The sequence below is a fragment of the Semicossyphus pulcher genome, unplaced genomic scaffold, assembly GCF_022749685.1.
Source record: "Semicossyphus pulcher isolate SPU_LCO1_2020_fin unplaced genomic scaffold, fSemPul1.0.p SCAF_6, whole genome shotgun sequence".
NCBI lineage: Eukaryota > Metazoa > Chordata > Actinopteri > Labriformes > Labridae > Semicossyphus > Semicossyphus pulcher.
Genome location: NW_027211737.1, coordinates 17,751,516 through 17,775,061, shown reverse-complemented (window position 1 = coordinate 17,775,061; position 23,546 = coordinate 17,751,516). Strand labels below are relative to the sequence as shown.

Below are 23,546 nucleotides of genomic sequence, written 5' to 3'. Positions count from 1 at the left end.
GGATGAAATGTTCCAGCAAACTCAGTTTAAGAACAGTCTTGTTCTGACTCGTTGATTCTTTCCCTCTGTAAAAGTCCATGCCCCTTTCTGAGCTGCAGGAACAGATCTTCAGGATGGCAGCCTCAAGGAAAAGCATGCCTGCAAGTTCAGGTTCAATGCATTCAACGCAACCTTCAGACCTGTGCTCAATCTTCTAAATGAAGAATGCTACATACTACAGATCTGGTTTGGGTAAAACCTGACAACCTCTCAACTCCTACAGTTACTCAACATCTAAATTAACTTTCCCCTTGCATTATTCGAGGTAGAGGAGGCACATACAATAGCAACTCCCCACAGCTGCACACCTGTGGCCTGAGAAAAACACACTTATGTTCTCACAAAGCATGTATTCCCCCTCTAAATGAGACGAATACCAACCGCAGAGAAGTCCCCTAACCCTCAGCCGAGCCCTCTGAAACAGGAAGAGAGCACTTGAATCTGGATTTGATGGGGGAGAGTTGCTCAAGGGTGTTGTCAAAGCTGAGAACAAATAAAGCAGCACACATGGAGAGGCTGGGGTCAGTTCAAGGATTTAAAAAAGAGAAAAGCAGAAGAGAGTAAAGAAATGTGAGCGCCTTGAAAACTCGAGAGCTGGATAGAAATAGAGAAAAAAAAAAAGTACAAAAGAGAGACGAGAGGAGAGAGCGGAAAGGTTTGGATGTGATGAGAGCGAACATTGTAACTGAAGCTGTACACGGTGAGAGGGGTCAAGAGGGAGAAAAAAGCAGAGAGTGAAAAGGTGATACACTGTTGGCCTTACTGAAGGAACATGTTTGTACTGGAAGGCACAATGTGTGGGAAAAGACTTGGAAAAAATTGAGAATAAATTATCATTAGTAAGGGGAAAGCTACTGAGAACAAATAGTTTAGAATCAAAGGAAGATAAATCAACTATTTGCTCAGTAATTTAAAGCGAGGGAACACATGGCATCCTCTGTAAAGGCGCAGACACATCTAAGACAGAGCACAAAACAAACTTTCACAAACTGGTGAAATGATCAAAAAACTGTTTCCCATTCAATGAATGACAATACAGTCAAACTACTGCAGCAGTTGGTCAGCAGTCTCCACACTGCAAAGCTGACTAAAAATGAACATGACTGAATGGATATGAAAGTTCAGTTTTGCAATAGTGCTGGACCATGAAGGACACCCTATTGTGTGAAAATGTTTACTGCACTATTCCTACCTGAAAGGACAAGGGGGCACACTCTGCTTCAAGAGTGCTGAATCTATCAGCCACAAAAAAATGGCCTTATCAGCACATTTAAAAAGTCTATATCCAGAAGCAATGCCTCAAAATAGTTCCAGCCTTAGACAGCACATTGGCTTCCATTTAAATAAATGGAGCATGAACAAGGGATGAACAGCCAAGGAAGTAGCAAGCTAGATACCCACCACCCTGTGCCCTCCTCAATCTGCTGCACACATACTCGACAACTTTGTGTTCATTTCTTTCTTGTATTCAAATGCCTGCTCTTTCACGCTCAATGTTATTTATCTCTGTCAGACTCGTCCTTCTGCCACTGATGCCCGACATGTGTTCTCACACAGGTACTCTTCCGCTCTGACAGAGGTGTCCTTTATGTTTCAATAGGCCTGTTGTGTGTGTGACGCAGAGGGCATAGACACAAACAATGCTCTGTTCGGGCGATGGTTTAGCTCAGTTGGTAGAGCAGGCGCCCCGTGTACAGAGGCTACAGTCCTCGTTGCACTGAGCGCAGGTTCGACTCGTGGTCTGCTGATCATTTAGTGCATGTCATCCCCCACTCTCTACTCCCCATATTTCAAGTCTATCTTCAGCTATATCTGATAAGGCCAGAAAAACAATGCTCTGTCACCCACAATGCCACAACTGCATCATCTGTAAACAGCATATCTTAAATCCTGTTTTTAAACCTGATATAAAAGGTATAAGTCTGGTGAGGTCTATATATATCTATTCTATTCTGTGACACACTCCTACACTGTTGTCCACAAACTTTTGTAACCACATCAATAAGCCCCATGTTCTGCTGTTGTTCCTAAATACTTGTATACTGTAGTTTAATTTGAGTCAATAAACCGTCATGAAACTAAAAATACTCACAATAGCACTAAAGGTTCATCAATCCATGGCTGAAAACAGTCCTTACCAAAAACAGAATTTATTCATGTTTGATCTTTTTTTTTTAAAGCTACTGTGCCCAGGTATTTTACTAATTTACAAAATATTTGGTTTGAATTGGTGACCTGCACTCTCAAGTTAGTAGGAACAAATTGGCTTGGAGCTGAGAGCCATGTACATAAACAGGACAGATAAGTCTGTAAGTATTAAGTTACAGTATAAAAGCACAGCCTCACATGTGCAATATTTTTATATTGGCAAAGAAAACTACCTGGTTACTTCCATTGAATGCAAGTTAATAGGCAAATAAAACATTTCCTTCTAGTGGCATAGCAAGCTTCCACCTACCTCCACCTTCCAAACTGTTGTCTTGTAAATATTGATAGCAAAAGCATAAAAATATGAATTTGTGTTTTTTTTTTTCATGTAGAGGATAAAAAACATTAATAGTATTGATTGTATAGAGAGGATTATAAAAGTACATGAGTACACTGAGGAGGGTCCAGAGACATGACACGTTGTTGTCAATTCCAGTTAGAGTTGAATTGTATTGTAATTTAATAGCACATATTTATGAAGCCGTGAGCTCTCAAATTTGCATTTTAGAGAGTCTTCACATGTTTAATATTGTTATCAGTAACTCATGCTTCATAATCTGTAAAAACTCTAATTCTCTGTTTTGCCTTATGTAAACACAGCATCTTCTGCAACTATCCCTCCTCTGTTCGTCCTCCTGTGGTCACTTCCATGTTTTTCCTGTGTTAGAAGGTTTTTTTGGAGGGAGTTTGAATCACAGACTGTATAAAAAGATGGACGACATGACAGCTCCCTAAAAGTGAAGCCAGAACATTTGGAGCGCCCCCTGCTGACTGGCTGCAGTATAGGTCATAAAGCCCGCCTCCTCCATGTTAACAGATGGGACATGAGTCAAACTATAAAATCAAAATACACGTCAAATACATTTTTCTCAAACATGGTTTCTGTCATTATAGTTAGTTCTTATCATGCTGATTTACATCCAAGTGTTCATTTTTCTGACAAGTTTATTTTTAATTAGTTATTTGGTGCTGTAAAAAGGATGATTGACAGCTCTGTTGACAAATACGGCTCCTGCAGCCGATCTGTTCTGGATTAGCAGAGTAGAGGACGAACGGCGAGAGGAGACGTAACTAAAACAATCACTACAATCAAATTCCCATGTCTGTGAACATTAAGCTCAGACCAACACAAAAAGCTGTTCTGCTGTTAAACACGCCGGCGTGCAGGATCTTTGCTGTTTTTTCTGTAAGCTCAGTGTGTGTTTTGGTTTGCGGAAGTGGCTATGGCGGCACCACCCGCTGATCTCTACTATGCAGACTCTGGCTCCAAATGACGTCACCATTGCAAGATGGCAGCGCCTATCACAGGGGCAAGTTTGGCATCAATTCCATACAATGAGAGCAGATGGAGACGCGTCGTCCATCTATATATACGGTCATTGATCTGAATCAAGATTCCAAGGTAAAGGGGTTTGGTTTGGTGTACAGACAGTGAAGCACTCTCAGGTTTTAATCTGTCATTTTAGGCTCTATAAATAAAAAATTGACTTGACTTGAGACTTAAAAAAAAGAAACACTGAAGAAATAAAAGGAATAGACTAATGGAAATAAGTAAATGAGGAGGAAAATGAGGTAAAAGGAGGTTTTTAACCTCTAAATCCTCTGAGAGAAGACAAACAGTAATTAACATAATCCTTATGCAAGTTGAATAAGAGAGGTTGAATTGATCTCACACGACACATGACCTTTCACATGAATAAAGCTGTCCTCATGAATGTATATGACTATGTTTACTGGCTGCAGTCCAGTTCTAGCTTGGCCATGCTGCAGTTTGTTGGAGTAATACAACACACAGTGAATTATGACGCCAGTCTCACATAACATCATATAAGAATGGCACAGCATGTGTGGTTTTGAACTGTCAGAATAACAAAAGAGTATTTCCGTAACATACTACTTAAGAAGGTGGGCCTGCAGGTCCACCTCTTCCTCCTCTGTATGTGAAACTTACATAAGTCTACACTGAACATGTGCAAGGATAACGTCAACGCAACATTGTAGGAGTACATTTTCTTTTGATAAACTGCAGCAAAAAGCAGCAGCAGCACTGTTCATAGAGCTAAACATTAACACACATCATCATAAACGTGACTCAAAGAAATCCAATTTATTCAGAATATCGATACAACAGTTGACTCCATCATGAAAATAAATCACTTCTGCTGGTTATAAATGCCTGTGTGCATCTTGAGAGCTGGAAGACGAAGCTCACCTCTCCTGCCATTAAATCATTCATGACCCTGCAGTGCTGTGGACCACACAGTACCAGACCTGCCTCCACCAATCTGTGTCTCCACTCTGACAGTAAGCACACACACCGCTAGACTCACTGTTTTAACCCTGCACTAAAATCATTCTGTGCAGACAGCAATTACACATGCTCATTCAAGCAGCCACACACATTCAAAAACACTCAAGCAGTCAGTATTTATTTGCGTCTCCCTGTGCGTGGTGCATACACCTGTGTCCTCTGCTAACCTCACTGGCATCAATCTATAAAATATGTCTAAATCTTTTCCTTGCTCCGATAGTCTCTTTATCTGCGCAGCACACACTGCACCATCCATCAGCCTCATGTCCTAATTTGTGAGCTCTGAAGAGGGTTTGGCAGGGCTACCAATCCTTGGTTGAGGGGGTACCCAAACACATAGTCATACCTTTCCTGTCAGGTTGTACTCTCATCACCAAACGTTCCTTCACTAAGAGAGAGCAAATGATCCTCCTAATCCCTCCATGTCAACAAATATCTATATATTAGTATACTTCTATCCTCAAACAAGGCAGGCTTCAGCTACATTCTCAACTATTTTAAGTGCAACCCAGTTACGCCATTGATGTCAACCCTATCCAACTGGGCATCTCTGGTAGAGAACTACACTGGCTGAGTCTTACCCGCAGAGTGCTTATTCAAAGGCACAGAAAGAGTCCAACACTCACTTTCTTTCCAATGGGACACCACATGGATCTTTGCTTGGTCCCTTACTCATCTTAACATGCCCATCCACCCTCGGACTGACTATCCACTAACATGTTTTTCTTACCCCTGCCATGCCAGCTCTATCCAGCTCCGTCCTTCCTGCCAGACAACCAAAGAGTCTCAGCGTGGATCTGTGCCTTCCTTGGCGATATCTCAAAATGGATGATGGATTTCTACCTTTGATTCCATCACTTCAAAGAATAAACTCCTGTTGACCCCAGCCAGTTCTTCTGTTCGGCACATTATTATGCAGCTCTGCTCGACCTCATTCTCAACAACAAAGTCTGTTTGAAAACCTCAACATGGTGAGAACCACCTTTCACTGAGCATGTTGCAATCATCTGCGCTTTGCACAATATAAGATCATAAAGATCAAGTCTATCTGACCAAGTGTACCCATCTACTTCTTGTACTGTAGAGCACTGGTCATTTCTTCACTACTGTAACAACCTTTATCAGGGCTGCCAGCAGGAACACAAAATACATTGCAAATTTTCTCTTTTGCAGCTGTGATTAAGCTCAAGACACTGATGCTGGCCTTCCATCAGCCACTAGCACATCACCTGCTTCCCTGAACTTCCACATTAAAGTTTACGAGCCTTCTTGCTCACAACTATCTGTAACTAAACGATGATTATGCCCACTGTTAATGCAAAGCAGACCCTCTGTGACAGAAGTAGTTATAATTTGGTCAGCATTCTGCCTTTAAAAATTGCTTGAGGACCTACCTCTTCTGAGAGTTTGACCTAAAATGACCCTTGTTTCTAATTTCCTCACTCTCTTTACGCTGATGAAGAAGGGATTTGCTAGGTACTCATAGGTTACTTTGTGCGTTTGCAGGCCTTGTGGCACTTGCATGAAGTGGAAAATGGAACTGAGGGTTGAGGCACTTCTACTCAAAGACTGCTCCTTGTACTACTTCGGCTTGGATTCTTCCTCATTTGTACACTGCTTTGGACAAAAGCGTCTGCTGAATGAATAAACGTATATGCAAATGTAGTTAATATAACCCTTGTTGCTGAGATCTGCATAATATACTATGGTGGCATAGTTATTTATAGGAGCCACCCAAGTTATCTATGCAGAGAAGATTCAGCAATGTGGTAGGTTTATGATGCAGGCGCAGAGTGATGGCAATGCTTTATTGGCAGCAAGACAAATGTTTCCCACATGACAAATAAATCCAAGGGTCCGGATCACAGGTTGCACCATCATCTATCCAACCTCACTGATCTAAGGTAAATAAGAGATACCTACGGATAGTATCGATACAATCAATACTATTAATGGTTTTTATAGAGTAATTGACTAAATATACTGTTTAATTGAGAGTTCTGGAAAATGATATCCATTTTTAGCCTATTCCCCATTGAATTCCATCTTTCTGTCTATCAAGCCCATGACTGAACAAGTGCAGAAATCCTTTATGAATATTTGATGACTCTGCGTAACAGTATTGCAGAGCCGCGTTGAATTGCTGCACTGGATCAGAGGGAGAGGCGGGTGTGAACACAGCTTGTGTGTGTACTGCAAACTCCACTGGTATCTAGGGCAATGTGTGACTCTGTGTTTGGGATAAACACAACACAACCGATTCCTTGCGATGGCAGTGCAGTGCCTCGTCCTTCACACTTCCTCTCCTCTATCCCCTAACTGTCTTCAGGATTTGTCAGTGTCTTGTGGATGATCTTTGAACCAACTGTCAGCCTGCTGATTGCATCATGCTGTGGTGTCAACCTTCTCAGATGCTGACCAAGTCAAAGTGAAGCTGAATGTAAATGAGATGTGACCCTGCTGCAACCAGCAGAGGGAGCTAAGACCAGCTCATCCTTCATCTGTCCTCTGTTATCAGTCCGTCTTTAAGGAAGAGAATACATTAAACCTGATATTCTACATCACAACCTTTAGACTCAATTACTTCAAAGAAAATCAAGAGCAAATGTATGCCTTGCCAGTCTCTTAGAGGACATTTTATGACCACATTCATCTCCATGCACTTCTATTGTTCTCACACTTAACCATTCTGTATTAACTGGCTGTGTTTCTTTTGCATTCTCATTAATCTTCTGACAGAGGAAGCAGATGCCTGAATGAATGTGCTGAGCCATATATATTGAGTAAAACCACATATGCAAGCTCCCTCACAGCCTCAGAGAATTTACTATATTTTAAAGAGGTGTGAAAAGGATATTCAGTTTTGCATCCACGTAAGTTCCAGTTTGCAATTTACTTGATGTGAGCAGTGATAGCACACAAATCTGTGTCAGAACAAATGTCATGTGCTGAAATCACAGTACCAGCTTCAAATGAATGTTTTTGTGTGATTATGTTTTCTGCATTAAAGCGTTCAAAAAAAGAAAACAGCTCCACAGTTTCAACCTGTGGCATTTAAATGTATTTGACAGACTTTGCGGGAAATGTGTATTCTCTGTCTGGAATGTAATACATGCAATTTGAGCAGAGTTGAGAGAAAAACTGGGCAAAAAAAGATTAATCAGGGAAGGATTCATAATGTGTGAGTTGACAACTCAAAATGATGTTATGCCTAACCTAGTGCTTATTTCAACATTAAACTGTTGAAGCCAAAAACAAAGTATTTTCACTAAGAGTCGCTTGTTTGATTCACTAGCCAGATTTTCACACTCAAGCCTACACCTCTGCTCAATATCGAGATATTCTGGGAAGATTACATAACAACGGGGGCTCAAGTTCAAGGATACTACAACTGCGTACAAACAGTATTGTGTGAAACATAAAAATAAACCTTATAAATTCATTAAAACTATGCATATCCTGTGAATGTAGTGTGAATACTAAAAACTCCAAAAATAAAATCTATAACTGAAATCAAAATACATTTCAGACTTAAAGAGTTGAATTTTAAACTGAACTTAAATTTCACATTAAACCTGTGTAGTGAGCTGTATGGAGGAATAGAAGAAAGACATGAGTAAGTGTTGACGAGGATTCACTTTCATCAACTCAGCAGGAAGCAAGAATGCAAAAACAACTAGAACTGAGTGAAGGCATGGGATGTGGCAGTAAGAAGAACTGATAAATGATTGAAACAGCAAGTCTTTAAAGGAAGTTGCATGTTGCTGACCTTCAGCCCTCTGACCAAGGACAAACACAAGAGATGGAAAAACAAACAAGAGAGGGACACGGAAGACACTGTCCTTACATTTTAAATTGTGCTTTTTCCCCACTGGTGAAAATGGTTTATTTGAGGCCATTTAAATTAAAAACTATAACATGCAACATGAAATTTAACTAATTTACTGAGCCTAATTTATCTACTGTTACCTCTTGTAGACATTTCAAAGACCAATGTCCAAAGTCCCCAGAGACAGAGGGGATGTCTTCAAATTGATTTGTCCAACAGAGTCAAACTCAAAACTATTAAACAAACTACCACAAAAATGTTTTGATTGGAATCTGTGAAACATTTTCTGTTAATTAATGGATGACTCATTCCATTTTTAAACAGGACTTGCTTGTGAAATGGCTGCACAAGTCATGTGTACATTATGTGTGTTTATACACAATCTACACAGTTAAGAGTTAAGAGCTCAAACTCCAGACTGTGTGCACACTGAGTTCCTCAAAATCAAAGTTAACGAAGATATATGTTATGACGTAGGTCTAAAATATTTGAAACAATCAGAGGTGGAGAAACCACAGCAAACTTATCTGCTGTTACTCTGTAACAGATTTCTTTAAAATGAAGAGGAAACGGACATATTGATCCAGAAGTTATTCAAGTCACACAGAACAACCCACGGGAATATGGTCATATAAGGAGGAAGGCACATACATCCTCCCTCTCTCGCATACTCATACACACACGCTTGTGTCAGATGTAGCGTTCCACCAGTGTGTGTGAAGGCAATTAAAGGTCTGTGCCTTAGGGTGTGCTGAAGCCAAAGTCACTCTGCTCTATGCTCTGACAAATATTTTCTCCATTAGCAGCAAACTAACTGTCCTGCACTGCCTCAAGCTCTGCTATATATTCTGCTTCACTTAGACTCTGCAGGGAGGCAGCAGGGGGAAATGGCTGAAAAGAAGGGTGGCCACAGGGCTGGGGAAAGTGGTGGAGGGATGTTCTTTTGTATGAGTAGGATAGAAGGGGAGCAGCAAAAGAAAAAAGGACACAAAGAATGTAGACTAATGCAGAGAAGTCAGGATGAACTTCCAGCCATCAGTTTAGATAAATGATGTACCGAAAAGATGTGTTCTTCAATGTGTCATGATATCAATGTGTTTGAAAAGACAAAACAAAAAGGACACAGAGCTAAACGGTGGTGATGTCATCTATGTGATTAAGATGGATTTTCTTGCAGCATGTGGATGTTCAGGAAATGAAATATGGATATTTGTGTGTGTAAGAAAATTACATACAGTGTGTACATTTAAAAGGACTGTGTTTTTGAGGTGGACATGGAAAAACGGCAGCTTATGGTGGAGTCCTGAAGGCAGAGTATTTGACTGAAGGAGAGGAATGAGAAAGTGAGAATAAGAAAAAGAAATGAGATGTCAGTGCTCATATAGTTATCAGGAAGTCCTCCATTTCAACACTAGGTGGCGACATTCAACTTTCCTGCAGATAAGCCGACACAGTGCTGACTAAGGGCTGGCTGACAGTGGATGTCCGTATGCCAGGTCTACATACATGTGTGCTTACATGTGATCGTGTACGAGGTGTGGTTGACCTTGTAAAGCTGCTGCATGCACGCAGATTCTCCTTCATCCTGTGCCGATACCGCTACAGTCCCGGAGGACCGTCCCCCTCCTCTTCGATCCAAACTGACTATATTACAGGAGGGGGGAATGCAGCTACAGCATCATCTGCACAAACGTCTCTTTATTACATCACATTACATAAATGTGTGTGGTGGAAGTTGATCATTCCATATCAACCTACACTGCACTCATGGTTTCTTGTCTTTTTCTGCCTACTGAAAACATGAGGCTGCCGCAACAGTAAAAATGACGATGCTCCACCCCCCCTTCTGTTGCTCACTTAATCTCCCCCGTTTGTCTCTCTCCAATTGTGGATCCATAGTGTTTAGTGCAGAACTCAGAGGCTGACGAAGAAAAGAGGGGGATGTTAAAAATCAAACGCATGATCTTGCAGTGATCTTGCAAGTAACTGCGGCAGAGGGTGAAGGAGGGGGAAGGAGTTGTAGTCCGTATGGAAGCAGGAGAATTGATTATGGGAGGGATGGAGGAATGCGCTCTAGGACAGAGGAGGAAAGGGAAGGGGGTGGGCACCTAGCTCTGAATCTGCACGGGAGAGAAATCTCTGGGGTCAGCCAATTAGAGGCTGGGTGACACCACTATCCTCCCAGCTACCTAGTAAATCCTGCGCCACAAGACAACCCACGTGCCTGTGTTTAATGAATGTGAGCTCACACACTCACACACACACAGAAAAAGAAATGTGTAGGTACACAATGAGATTGGACCTACTTCAACATCAGGCAGTAAAGTATTTAAGTGCCAAGGTTCACTTGCCATAATCGCAGATGTGTCTAAAAGATAAATTGATCATTTCTGAGTATTAACTTCAGTCATTCATTCATCACTGTAATGACTGACATGCTGTACAGCACAAGCAGAGACGGCTCATATCTCATGCCGAGTGGTCGAGATTCAATAGAATCCATATCCCTTTTAGAACCTTACTGGATCTGTTGAGGTTTATTTTTAAACATTATAAGTAAACAAAGCAGTTAAATGGGCAATTCACCCAATGTATGATTTACAAAAATATCTAATGAGTTTCTTAACTGTGATGAAAAGGTTTAAATTGACATTGTTCTTAGCACTCATAGGAAGCATTGTCATTAAACTCTTTTTTTTCTTGAACAACTGCTAATGAGAAAAATGGAACATTAGGAATATAGAAAAAAGGAGCAACTGAACTTGTAGCATTTTCTCATAAACACATTTTTACATTACAACAGTTTGAGACTGGTGTATAATAAGTGAACACAAATAACATCCTTAGAGAAAATATTTCTGCACCTCTAAAATGCATTTGGCAGGGTGAAGAGTACCACGAGTAATTGTTAACCCGCTAGCCCCCATGGCACCTCAATGGCGCCTTTTTATATTTCACTTAAGAGCCCAGGAGCACCAGTCATGCTTTGCTACCCAGTTTATTAAAACAAGGAAAAGTCCAAGCTCTGTGTTGTAGATACTTTAAGTTGTTGTTCATATCCAGAATAAGAAATCTACGTGTTATCGTTGAGATCTTTATTTTCAATGATTTACATACAACTGGAAAGCTGAGTAGCAAAGGGTTTTTTGTCTTTCTAATATCATGGAAGTCAAAAATCGTTGAGAGATCCTGACCCACTGTGTATGGTGGAAAGCAACAAAGACATACAGAGGCACATTCTTAGCGTGAAGCCATGCAAGCTATTTTTTCACACGCACAGTTTTGCAGTTTGGGGGTTTTCCTTTAGTTTGAAAAGCCTCGCATTATACAGTGATGGATCTGTTGTTAATGGAACAGGCAATCAAATTAACAACGTTTACTGGTGCTACTACAGATGTAGCTCTTTTAACATAGGTGTGGATGGATGATGGAAGGTAATGTTCTGTGTATCTACATCTTATTGGACATCCTCCCAGAGAGCAGATCATTGTGCAGGCTGGATGGGATGAGAAGTGAGGAGGATCAAATCAAAGTGACACCACCTCTCCCTCCGGGGGGATTCAGATGAAGGGGTTTACAAATGGCTAAGCTTTTAATAACTGGTCCATGATGCTATGACACCATGATGACACTTGACACAAGGATTAGATGACTAAAGAAATATGCACTCCAATAAGTAAGAGAGAGCATACAATGAGACTCCAAGGCACCAACCAAGGCCAAAGTCCTGATCTTGTTTAATCATCTGTTGAAAATGACTATTAGACACAAAAAACTAAATCTGAATCCCTTCCTCCAGATAGATAAATAGCCGCACTTTATTGATCCCAACTGCGAAAGCACACTATTAAAAAGGTGCTGTAACATACATACTGCATTTCAGGACGTCACTTTGGACGATGCAGGTTTAATTCATTTAGGAAATTCAGCTTCCAATCATGAACTCAATCTTTTCCTCCTGCCCATTGCCTTAAATGAATCAGACATTCTCCATTGTCCGCACTCAGAGAACTGGGACTGAGAATCACAGCTGGGAAGTTGTGCTGCTGTAATGACCTACTGTACTGCGTGGCTTTGAATTGAATTATCCTTCTTCCCTCAGGTAGACAGAAAAAGAAATCATCATATCAATCAAGTAAATAAGACACCTGTCATTCAATACGGGGGAAAAGGGTGCAGAGTCACCCTGGGGTCACCCACACTCCTCTGATATTTCACTCCTTTTTGCTCTCACTCTTCTCCTCTATGACTCTGTCTCTGGGCTATATTCCTACTGTCTGAAAGCTCATCTTTGCACATACAAATGCAGTCCCACACTGGCATGCTCGCTTTGAACACAAAGCACACAAACTTGCAAAATGTATATTATAGGACAGTCTTGCACATATAAATTAGTTGTTCAGATATTTAACTTAAAAAAAGAAATGTTTTTGCCCCTTATATAAGGTAAAAAGGAAATCCAAATCACCAGGATTCCTCCTCTGGGGCACATTTTCACAGCAATCCATCAAATATTTGTTTGGATTTTTCAGGCTGTACCAAAGTGATGTCGGGTCCTAGCAAGAACATGGTCCCGACACCCAATTTTCATGTCTTCAGCTTTCACTATCAAGTAAGGAAAAACCATTAAAAAGTCGTAAAAAAATAATAATTTTACTATCCAAGGAACTGTGCAGCTATCATGGCAGCAAAGGTCTCAGCTAATCCATTTGTCATCACTAAAACGGATCTACACATCTATTCGGTTTTAGTGCACTGAAGCATGAAGGAAAGACGGGAAAAAAATCATCTAAGTTCATTAAAGGACAAATCTGCATAGGAAACCGGTTGTTTAAATTTGAACGACGGAGCAGAAATAAAATCTCTACAGCGCAAAGCAGAGCAGATCAATACAGTAAGTGGTTGCACACTGCAGAAGCTCCTCGCTATCGTACATATCAGCCCAAGAGATGCTGCAGAGTGTGAGGATATCAAGGCAGGACTCCGAGTACCTGGACATCAAACTGCACTAAGCTCCCTATCCCACCTCCTGTCCTTTCCTCCCTCCTCTCTCATCAGCCAGAAGGAGCTTAAAGGGAAAGAGCTCAGGTTGGGTGACAGAAACCAAAAGCCTTCCCTTTTTCACAACAAGCCGCCCAGCAATGACGTACCACATTCCTCAAAGAAGATATCATGTCCTTCTCTCTACTTCTTTCTCCCTCTCTCTCATCCATTTTTATTTGGGCATGATGAGGATCCATTTCAATAACCCTGATCTCTCAATTCTTGTTTCAGGGAGTTACGTAACAGCTGCACTATTAGAATAACAATTGGGAGGAGAGATTAGCGCAATCGGCCAAGGAGAGAGAGGATGATGAAGGGAGGGAGGGAGGCACTAGGAGGGAAATCTAAGGAAGCCCCTCACAGTATGACACATCATTTCACGTGTTTTCTCTCAAATGAATAGATTTAACCGTTCAGTGGTAGGATAAACACAGACGGATACGGCCAGATGCTGCCTATGTTAATATTTTTGGAGGTTTACAAGAACCTGTTTTGGAAACTAATACCTTGCTGAAAGCACTGCAGTCCTACGTGTCAGATCAGCTTCATTTACAATCATCAGCCAGGAAACACACCACAAATGCTGTGTGTCTTACAGGATTTCTTTTATTACAGAGATAATAACACAAAAGTAGCAGGTACTTATGCTTGTTACCGCCAGTCTTCAATCGAAAGAATGACTCACTGCAGTGTGGATGAAACTGAAAACATGGTGAAAAATCTTCACCACTGATCACAAATGTAAAAATATACTCAGGCTTAGGAGTTTCGGGGGAAGCCGAAGCCCTGCAGAGAGGGAGTGCCTGCTGGATGCTTGCCGTTACTTTGCTCTGGTTAATTTAATTTCTTTTTTAATTCCAACAAAGACTGGAGAAAGTGCCTCTTGAGCAGGGGATTCATCTTGACTCTCTCATCAAATAAACCGAACTGGGTGTGGTGGGGTATCTGCCTGGAAAACACTCTGATAGCTCATAAATAAAGTCCAGCTATCGCCTTGGTTAAAGGAAGGGGGGGTTGGGGTGGAGGCTGGCGAATTGGCCTCACGTGCGCCTTCCATTCTCGCTTTAATTAAAGGAGAGTAGGCTGCAGCTCTCGGCCAACCTGCCCTAGCAGCACTTACTGTAGAGCCAGGAGCTGGACTCGCTGAGACTCATTCCCAGGCTCCATCAACATGAGTGAGTGCCTCGCCAGGCCTGCTGAGTCATCTGTCTCAGGGGTTCCACAGGGCCACCTGGGCTGCAGCACCACACAAACACCAACATATGATACGGGATTCATTAACACACACACTTATCTGTGGAGTTGAGCAAAGAATAGTGAAATTAATTGTAAGCTGGTGGATTCAACTGGTGTTGGGTAATGATGTCATATGATGCAACATGCTGTCGGACACACCACTTGGGCTGCACAATATTGAAAAAAAAACAAACAGACATTGCGAAAACTTTTTGTTCCGAGATATTTTTTGCCATTTTAAATATTTCAGGAAATTTCACTAGATAAATGCAGTGTGTTTTCATGTAGCCTTCATATGAACAATTAACAATCATACTTTTTATTATTTGGGACATCTAAATCTATTTCTTTCTAACAAAACAAAACCCCTCTCCTCCTTTTACCACACTTGGTTCAGCAACTCTGACACCCTTAAGAAAAAGTACAGCTGGAACGACACGTTTCTTTATAAAATAAATACAAATAGAGTTGTGGGCTGCAGTTGTGTTACTTGTATGCCATGTCATATTTCCAACAGTCTTCAAATGTATTTATAATTAGCGTGATCAGCCCAGTGACTGTAACCTTCACAGTATCCTACTTCCTATCGGCACACACAACCTCACACTGTGTGCGCTGTAAATATAGCTGCTAAAAGTAAACACACATCCACTCTGTTAACTATAGGTTTATGTGGCCACAGCATTAACCAGCACCGGGACGAGTTGCCACTGATAACAGTAATACACTCACTTATGAGCCACCTCGTGTAACGGAGCGTCTTCGTCGATCATCCCGCCGACATGATCTGCGACGGCAGCAACATTGCATGCTTGTTTACAGGCAGGTGACATACAGACTCTGCTGCACAGCGGTCAGGTCTCGGTGTGCTCTGGTAAGGACCTGCACTAATGTGATAGCAGATGGACTTTTTCTGTAGATCAGTCATGGAAAACTAGGAACTGGCGAGTTTTCTTTTTGCACCGAGCAACAATATAGCAATAATATTCACTAAAGTTGCTTCACTATCACATGACCTGCGATTTGACTATTGCACATGTGCACATCGCAATTGCGATTGTTAAATGATATACCGTGCAGCCCTACACCACATACACACACACAGGACAGTGCCCTCATAAGGACTAAACATAATCATAACCGAAATACTATCTTCGAGAGATCTATGCGGATGTCAACCAAATTCTGTTTTATAGCAACTATATATTGGCTTAGCAAAACTTCAACGAAATAGAAGGGAAAGGGACAATTTTCAATGTCTCTTAGAACAGACAAAGTAGAGAAAGAGAGAAAGTGAAAGTAATAATTTTCACTCAAGAGTTTAGAGCAGAAGCTCTAAAGTAGACCACTGGAGATGGGAGGGAAGGATGTGACCAGACGAGTCTACTTCAAAAGATCCTCTCCAGAAATGTCAAATAGCACTTCTGTCTCATATTGTTTTTTCCACGTAATTTGAGAGAGTTTAACAAACAAGTGACTTAAGTCCAGAACAGTTTTCAAAACAAAGATAAAAAAGACCAATAATACGGCCTTTCTTTGTTAGATTTGTGTTTTGTGAATGGATGATGGGCTCCAGTCAACACTGTGCTGTTGCCAGCTCACGGTGTGGTCATGACTGTGCAAGTTAAGAGGAACTGTTTGATATTCTCTGAAATACATCAATACACTTATCAGTTCACATTGCTTACGACAAATATTGGAAACTTAGTGAAACAGCTAGCCTGGCTTTGTCCATAGGTAACAATATCAAACCATATTCCCAAAGTTCACAGATTAGCACACTATATCTGATTTTATTTTACCAGTAGGAAAAAAAAACAAAAAAGGGAAAAACAACAAGTTGCAGCTCATTGTGATAACTTAACAAGCAAAGTGAGAGTACAGTTAAGCCTGGCTGATCAGCAGATAGGTGATGTGATGGGCTTTGTCACTGCTGCAGCATGTTTAATCCACCAAATCTGAAGACATACTGAAACCACACAGTTTCAAAGATAAATACAACTCCTAGACAGCCCTACATTACCAATCTGTCTCAGACATCAACACATTAACCTAAGTAAAGGCTTTGCTTCCTGTTCAGGCAGGGAGGGTTAGAGATTTTGGAGGGCAGACAAAGACGTGGCTGGAATGCTGATACACTGCTGCCACCTCTGCTTCATACGAAGATAGCACCTGTACTATTGAAATGTTCACTGGCAGCCACATGAGCTTCAAAGTCCTGCACCCTGGTTAGTACTGTTGTTTAGGAACCTGAAAGTCTATGCTGCTGAGTTTTACCTTTAAGACCCCTGATGGGCTGCGATATACATCAACAGCCAACACCTCAGAGTGCCAGACAATTTACAGCAACATAGGAGCCATAGTGCATCCTTACCAGACTTATAGTATTGATGAGTCTGAGTATCAGCACCACTAATGGGTCAGTCCTCAGCTGCCTTGACTCTCATTCTCTGCACTTCACTGCTTTGCAAGTAACAGGCAAGCCTGACTAAACAGAAACTGTAACAGCTCACAACAATGGCCTCTCAGCAACAGACTTTCCATATGATGTTGCAACACTCGATGCAGTATCATAGAGCTTTATATATCCATCACACTGTTTTGATTGAACTTTTGATGGCTCCAGTTTTTCAAAAGTGAGATTTTTTTTTTCTTCTTTACATTAAGAAAAGATTAAATATGTTGGAAGGACAAAACATTTGATAAAAACCTTTGGCTCTTGGAAATAGTGATTGGTATTTTTACATTTTTATGGACCAAACAATTATTTGAATAATAATAGTAAAAAAAAACTAGAGTAATTGCCCTACTGTTGTTTGCATCAACCTACTAGTTAAATTAGAATTAAAATCTATGTCTGTTCACACTCGTATACGTACTGAAGATGTCAAGCCACAGTACCAAAGGAAGACGCATGTTCTGCCTCACTTATAGTGCAGGATGAGTCCATGAGAGAGCATTGGGGAGAGGAGCACAATGCATCGTTGTCATCATTAGCATAAATAGCTTGCTAGTTTAAGCTTGTGGTAGACTCATGCACAATAAGTGTACAGGAAAATTTGGCGTAGGCAGGTAGGTAAAAAGGTGAGACGACATCCAATCATTTAATTTGTTTCCAATAAAATGATTGGACAGACATATTACAGTCCTGTGACATCCACAGATGTCGTAATTTTTTCTTTTATTAAGTGTCTTTCTAGTGAAATGGAAATCTTTACTTATTTAACATGAATTATTCTAGTGAATAATTTCTAGACTATTCTTTGGGAAGAGAACATCACGCAGATAGAAATTTAAATTTCACAAGAAAGGGACAGTTTTAAGGTCAAAGTGACTTTGACAACAAAAAAATAATCAGTTCATCCTTGAGTCCAAGTGGACGTTTTTTTCTGACAAAACTAAATTTCCTCCGGGTGTTCCTGAGATATCACGTTCAAGAGAATGGAAAGGCCAACATACTATGTTCAGAAACACTAGAGCATTAAATAGAAATACATTTTTAAAATAAATGATAAAATATATCATTGTAGGTTGCAGATCTGCAGCATTATGTGTAATAACCAGTCGATGAACAGTAACATTGTTCTGAACGCCTGTTTTTGAGGAAGGACGTTTTATCCCAGTGAGCTACTGTGTTACATTTGCTAGCAGAAAAAAAGCTGCAGCTTTCAGTTCAGAAGTGGATGTGAACTGTAATTTCTGTTGTTATATTTGGATGGTTTGTTCATAATCACAACTCGTGCTGAATCAATGAGTAAAAAGAAAATCGACAAATAAAATAATCGACAATCAGATATTTTTTAGAATTATTTTTTAGAATAAAAAAGCAAATAATTCACTGGTTCAAGCTTGTCAATAGGAAATGTTTGCTGGTATTCTTGGTCTTCTATGAAATGGAACTGTTTTCAGGACAACATTTTTTACAGAAAAGGGAAAACGGTCGATAATGCAAATAATCAGCTCACTCACCCCTAATCTTTAATTAATAATTAGGTGCATGTAAGGACATTTATATATGCACTTTAAAATAACAACATACAACACTACTGAAACACAAAACTCAATGAGCAAAAGGGAAATGACACCAAAGAAAAATCCATATTACTGCACATGAAAATACTGCTGTAAACATTCATCCTGAATGGGACTATTGGATTTGTTAAACACCCTGGGGGCTCACCAGATACCGATCACATACTGTGGCACTAAACATTAGGAAAGGGGAGGAATCAGATCTCTAAATGGTCAAAGAAACCAACTGAAATAATTGTAGAGCTTTTCACAGGACACATTTTACTGTTTTGTTCAGAATTTCGTATTTGCATTATTGTCATTGTTACTTTAAGTACCATTTTGTGTCTATTTTTGTCTTTTATCTGATGAATAAAACTGCAATTGTTGAAAGATGTTTTCACCAACAACCCAAATCAAGCAGGCACTATGTTAGAATGACTAGAGAGAATGTGTAGCCCTAGAACATTATGACGGTGTATCTTCAGTCCTAAGCATCCTGTTAAGAAGTAAATGTCAGGTGTATATTTCTCATGACCTTGGAATAATACAGAATCTTTAAAAAGTAAGCAGCCTAAAATGAAAACTGTACTTGATACATTTTTTTTCTCTTTGAGACAAACGATAAAAACCCAGCAAAGCGAGACTTCATGCTTCAGAGCTATTCTCGGCAGGTAATCCACTTTAGATGTAGACACAAACGCACATACAGAATGAGGTGAAAATAGGTGCTGACTAGGACAGTAGGGCTTTGTTCACATCCTGACAATGCTCATTTTTCAAGAGGGGGCAAACTCATCAATAAAAGTAATTTGAGAACAACATTATCCACTGCTCAGCAACTGACCTGAGCCGTATAATACCACTACACCATGAAGCCAATTAAAATGGCACTTTCACCCTTTGATGACGAATTGTTAGCTTTATGACTCCGGACATTCATCAGCTGACACAGCTCGTGTCCCCACAGGGATGTAAATAATCATTCTAAAACACCAGATTACAGTCGTACAAACATAGCATTAAGATCATTAAAACTATAAAGAGGATAGATAAAATGGTGAGGAAATGGAAAAAATGTTTTAAATACACAAAACCAAAATGTATGAAGAAAAATAATGCAGCTTTTCTCTCAAATCTTGGCTATCAGCCTCTACAGGCCATATGACAAGCTCAATCTGAAAAGACTAAACCAGGTGATAGTTTAAACAACTTGCTGCCCTGGGTCCCTACTATGGTGACTCAATCACCAGAACAACAATGAATCATCCACTATGAAGTTGAAACTATTACAGGTACAATACATGTAAGGATAACTAAATTAAGATGAATGAGTGATTTTTACTATAACAATTCTAAACCCATTAAATGTGTATGAAACACAACGGAAATGCCTCCAGTGAAGAAGGAAGCTTACATAAGAAATACCTGGTTTTCTGTGTTATATGTTTGTGTGTGTGAGCAAAATGTGTAGGGTGGTTAAATTAAAAATGTAGTTGTCACACAGAAAGAATTGACCTTGCTTACACCACGTGGATAGGGACACTCCTGAGGTGTAGGTCAATACACAAGGCAACTACCTAAAACCGGTGTTGAGTCGCAAATATAAGAAAAACAACAAAAATGTAATTGTGGTTTTGTTTACCTGCATGCAACATAAGGACACAAAACAGTCAACTTATGAATTACTGTAGAATTTGACTAAGTAGCTGCATGCATCTGAAAGGAAACAAAGAGGGCACTGGAAAAAGAAAGAGAGATAAAGAGACAGAATTCCCCCAGTATTAACATCTGCTCCAGAAACCAGGAATGGCTGTAAGCCGGTGTTAAAAAAAGGAAGAGAGGTTGGGAGGGAGAGCTGGAGGGGAGTCAGGAGGCTTATTTGAAAGACTTAAGCTGCATGGTTACGTAAGTGATATGGGATCCTCTGAAACCATACACTTTCAGTCAAAGTTGGGCTGCATTAGTACCCTCACCAGAAATCTCATCTCTGCCTCATCCTTATTGTTAGAGCTAAAGGCCTTCCCTTGGATCTCTAGTGCCGGAGATGACTTACTGCACTAAAACACATGCATAATGTACACACACACACACAAGCATCTCTGCCCAGGCATTGGCTCAAGTGAGTCGTCGCAGACAGAGTGATGGCATGAGTATGTTTCTATAAAAAAAGGTTTGGGTCTGGCTCTTCAAAAGAAAGAGCTGACGAGCAAACTCACAGACAACAACCCCTGTTGTATCTGAGTCACAGCACCTTTCATTTCTTCATTCTTGCTCTCATTCTCCCTTGATTTTGCTCAAATACACCTTCCAAACCATTGTTGCCTTACTTGTACAAGATAAACAAAAGGAAAAATCTAATCCCTATAGCTGCCTTTCAGCCCTTCCTCCCCTCTGTTGCAGAGTGGAAGCTGTACTGTGTTTCTGTCTATAACACTGTCTCTACTGCATCAGCATCAGATTGGTTTACAGCCAGCCTGGCACGGTGCAGGCTCACAGGGCGGCTGGACTCATTTGCTGAGGACCAATTTGCCACCAATACACAACAGCATATTCTGCAGATGACTCATTTTCATTAATGAGTTTGAGTAAAATCCGACAGGGGCCAGAGGAATAAAGTAGACTCTGCAGCTTGATGATACGTCCCTGCAGTCGTTGACTAGCGGAGCAGAGATTTACTGTTTACAACGAGCCCTGCCAGCTCTGCCTGGGACTTCTCAGTCAGACAGAAGCCTGCAGGTTTTGCTCTGCGGTCACTACAATGCCACAGAAAAAAATGCTGAGAGGAGATCAGAAAGGACTGTTGCGGAAACTGGCAAGCTCACCGTCTTTGTAGAATATTAGTCCTATAGTGAAATTTTGCTTACTGCCACCATACCGCAGTGTGAAAACAAAAGAGAGAGGAGACAGAGAGAGGGGACGAGACAGAGATGTGGAGAGGGACAGAGACACAGTGAGAAGTAGAGTACAACACTGCCTTATCGGACGGCTTAGACAGGACTGTCAATAAAGCAGGTATAAAGCAGTCGAGCGGAGTAGGAAAGCATGCAGTGTGTTGTACCGTTTCCCCGTGTCTGTATGCACATGACATACATGTGTGCCAGGGAGACTGTGTGTACACACAGTAGAAACACACTCATGACTGAGTTTCCATGTGTGCCCCGGCACCCCTGACCACAGCTTAGCATGACAGAGAAAGAAGAGGGGTGGGGGGCGACTCAACCTTCCTGCCCCCCTCTCTAGCCATACCTCCCTCCCCACCCTCCCCCCCATCACTCCACCCCACCTGTGAATAGTCCCAGTACCTTGCGCTTTTTATCCCGCGAACGACTCCTCTTTTTGACTCTCTCCTCCTCCTTCTCTTTGCGCTCCTGCTCTAGCTGGGCTTCTAAATCCTTGTTCTTGCGGAGATGTTTGGCCGCTTGTGCCATGGCGGTGGTTGTTGGGGTCTAGGCAGTGTTGGCGTGTCCAGATCCTCCAGCGGTCTACCTGGTACCGGCCAACACTAGCGCTGCCGCTGCTGCTGTGCGTTCCTCTATGGCCCTGCAGAGTCTGCAAGCGTGCTCACCCTCTGCCTCCGCCTCCTCTTCAGCAGTGCAGTCACACACACACCGGCAGTCCTCAGCCGTCTGCTGTGGGATGCTACTGCAGCGCAGCGCTCGCTCACTCTCTCTCTCTCTCTCCCCCCAATGCTCACACACTCTCGCTCTTAATCGCTCACGTACACTTCCCTCGTTCAATTCTTCTGCTTCCTTCCTCTTCGGTCTCCCTTTCTCTGTGCAGGAGAAAAAAGGTAAAAAACACTAAATACCCCGGTTTTCCTTCTTTTTACTTGTTTTCCTTCTGTACATCTCTCTTCCATTTACTGCTTTGGCATTCTGTGCAACTGCTTTAACCCCCCCCCATCCCTCCCCATCAACAAAGATTAAAGAGGGATGAACCGACAGTCAGTTGAGGAATAGCCTGAGCAGCTTTAAATCAAAGTCAGTGCACCCTCCTCACATTGCATTGATTTTGTTTCCTTTTCCAGTATTTAATTTCTCATAGAGTATCTCATAGTCTTGCTGTGTGTCCATCTGTGGAGGATCGCTAGGCTGCACAGGGAACCCGTCATCACCACAGCCAATCACGCAATCATTCTCTCACACACGCACACGCACACACACACACACACACACACACACACACACACACACACACAAGGAAACCAGAGTAAATAAAACTAAAACATGCATGAGGAAAAAAACTGCTTCTTACTCCCCCCTCCCTCTCTCTCTCTGCTCCCTTCTCCCTCTCTCCTGTTTAGGCGCTGCAGCAGACAGGATTGGTACCCGTGCAAGGATGTTGGTGCAGTGTGCTTGTGTACATCAGAGGAAGGCTGCAAGCAATAAAAGGATATTCTACATCACTCCCTGAAGGATTATTGTAAAAGTGTGATACAATAACATCACCAAAAGCTTTGCTTCATTGACTACTTGTTTTGTTTTCCTGCTTTCCTTTCCTCCCCTGATCTGAACACAACAAAAGACAAAAGGCTGGTTTAAACATTTGTATTAGAATATAGATGGCTTTTGTGCCATTGAAGAATGTATGTTTGGATATCTGCGCAGTGAAAAAAAGGTGCATAGAGAGAGAGAGAGAGAGGTGCTGATGGAGCCAGCACCTGTTTACTGGTATTGCTCTGCCTCTCACTCCCCCTCTCCCCTATCCCTCCCCCCTCTCTCCTCCCTGCGATGCTGCTGACGCAGGCAAAAAATATCCTTTAACATCTCTCTTTGCCCAGCTCACTATACATCACACGCACAGTTCACAACGATACTGTAGACACAGAAAGTCCACACCCATGCCAACACACGTGTTTCAGTGCAC

General features: G+C 41.4%; 1 protein-coding gene across 8 annotated transcripts in view; it reads right to left on the bottom strand.

Moving 5' to 3' along the window:
* ank1a (ankyrin 1, erythrocytic a) overlaps window positions 1-22,977 on the bottom strand; it is an 89,748-nt gene extending 66,771 nt beyond the window's left edge. For 6 of the 8 annotated variants that reach the window (XM_069682453.1, XM_069682457.1, XM_069682458.1 and 3 more), the window contains exon 1: window positions 21,983-22,552. In XM_069682453.1, the coding sequence (XP_069538554.1) occupies window positions 21,983-22,108 (126 nt within the window). In that variant the 5' untranslated portion in view covers window positions 22,109-22,552. Of the gene's footprint in view, window positions 1-21,982; window positions 22,553-22,679; window positions 22,812-22,934 lie in introns of those variants that run through there. The other 2 variants (XM_069682452.1, XM_069682451.1) reach the window with 2 other exon arrangements.
* Window positions 22,978-23,546: the final 569 nt, after the last annotated feature.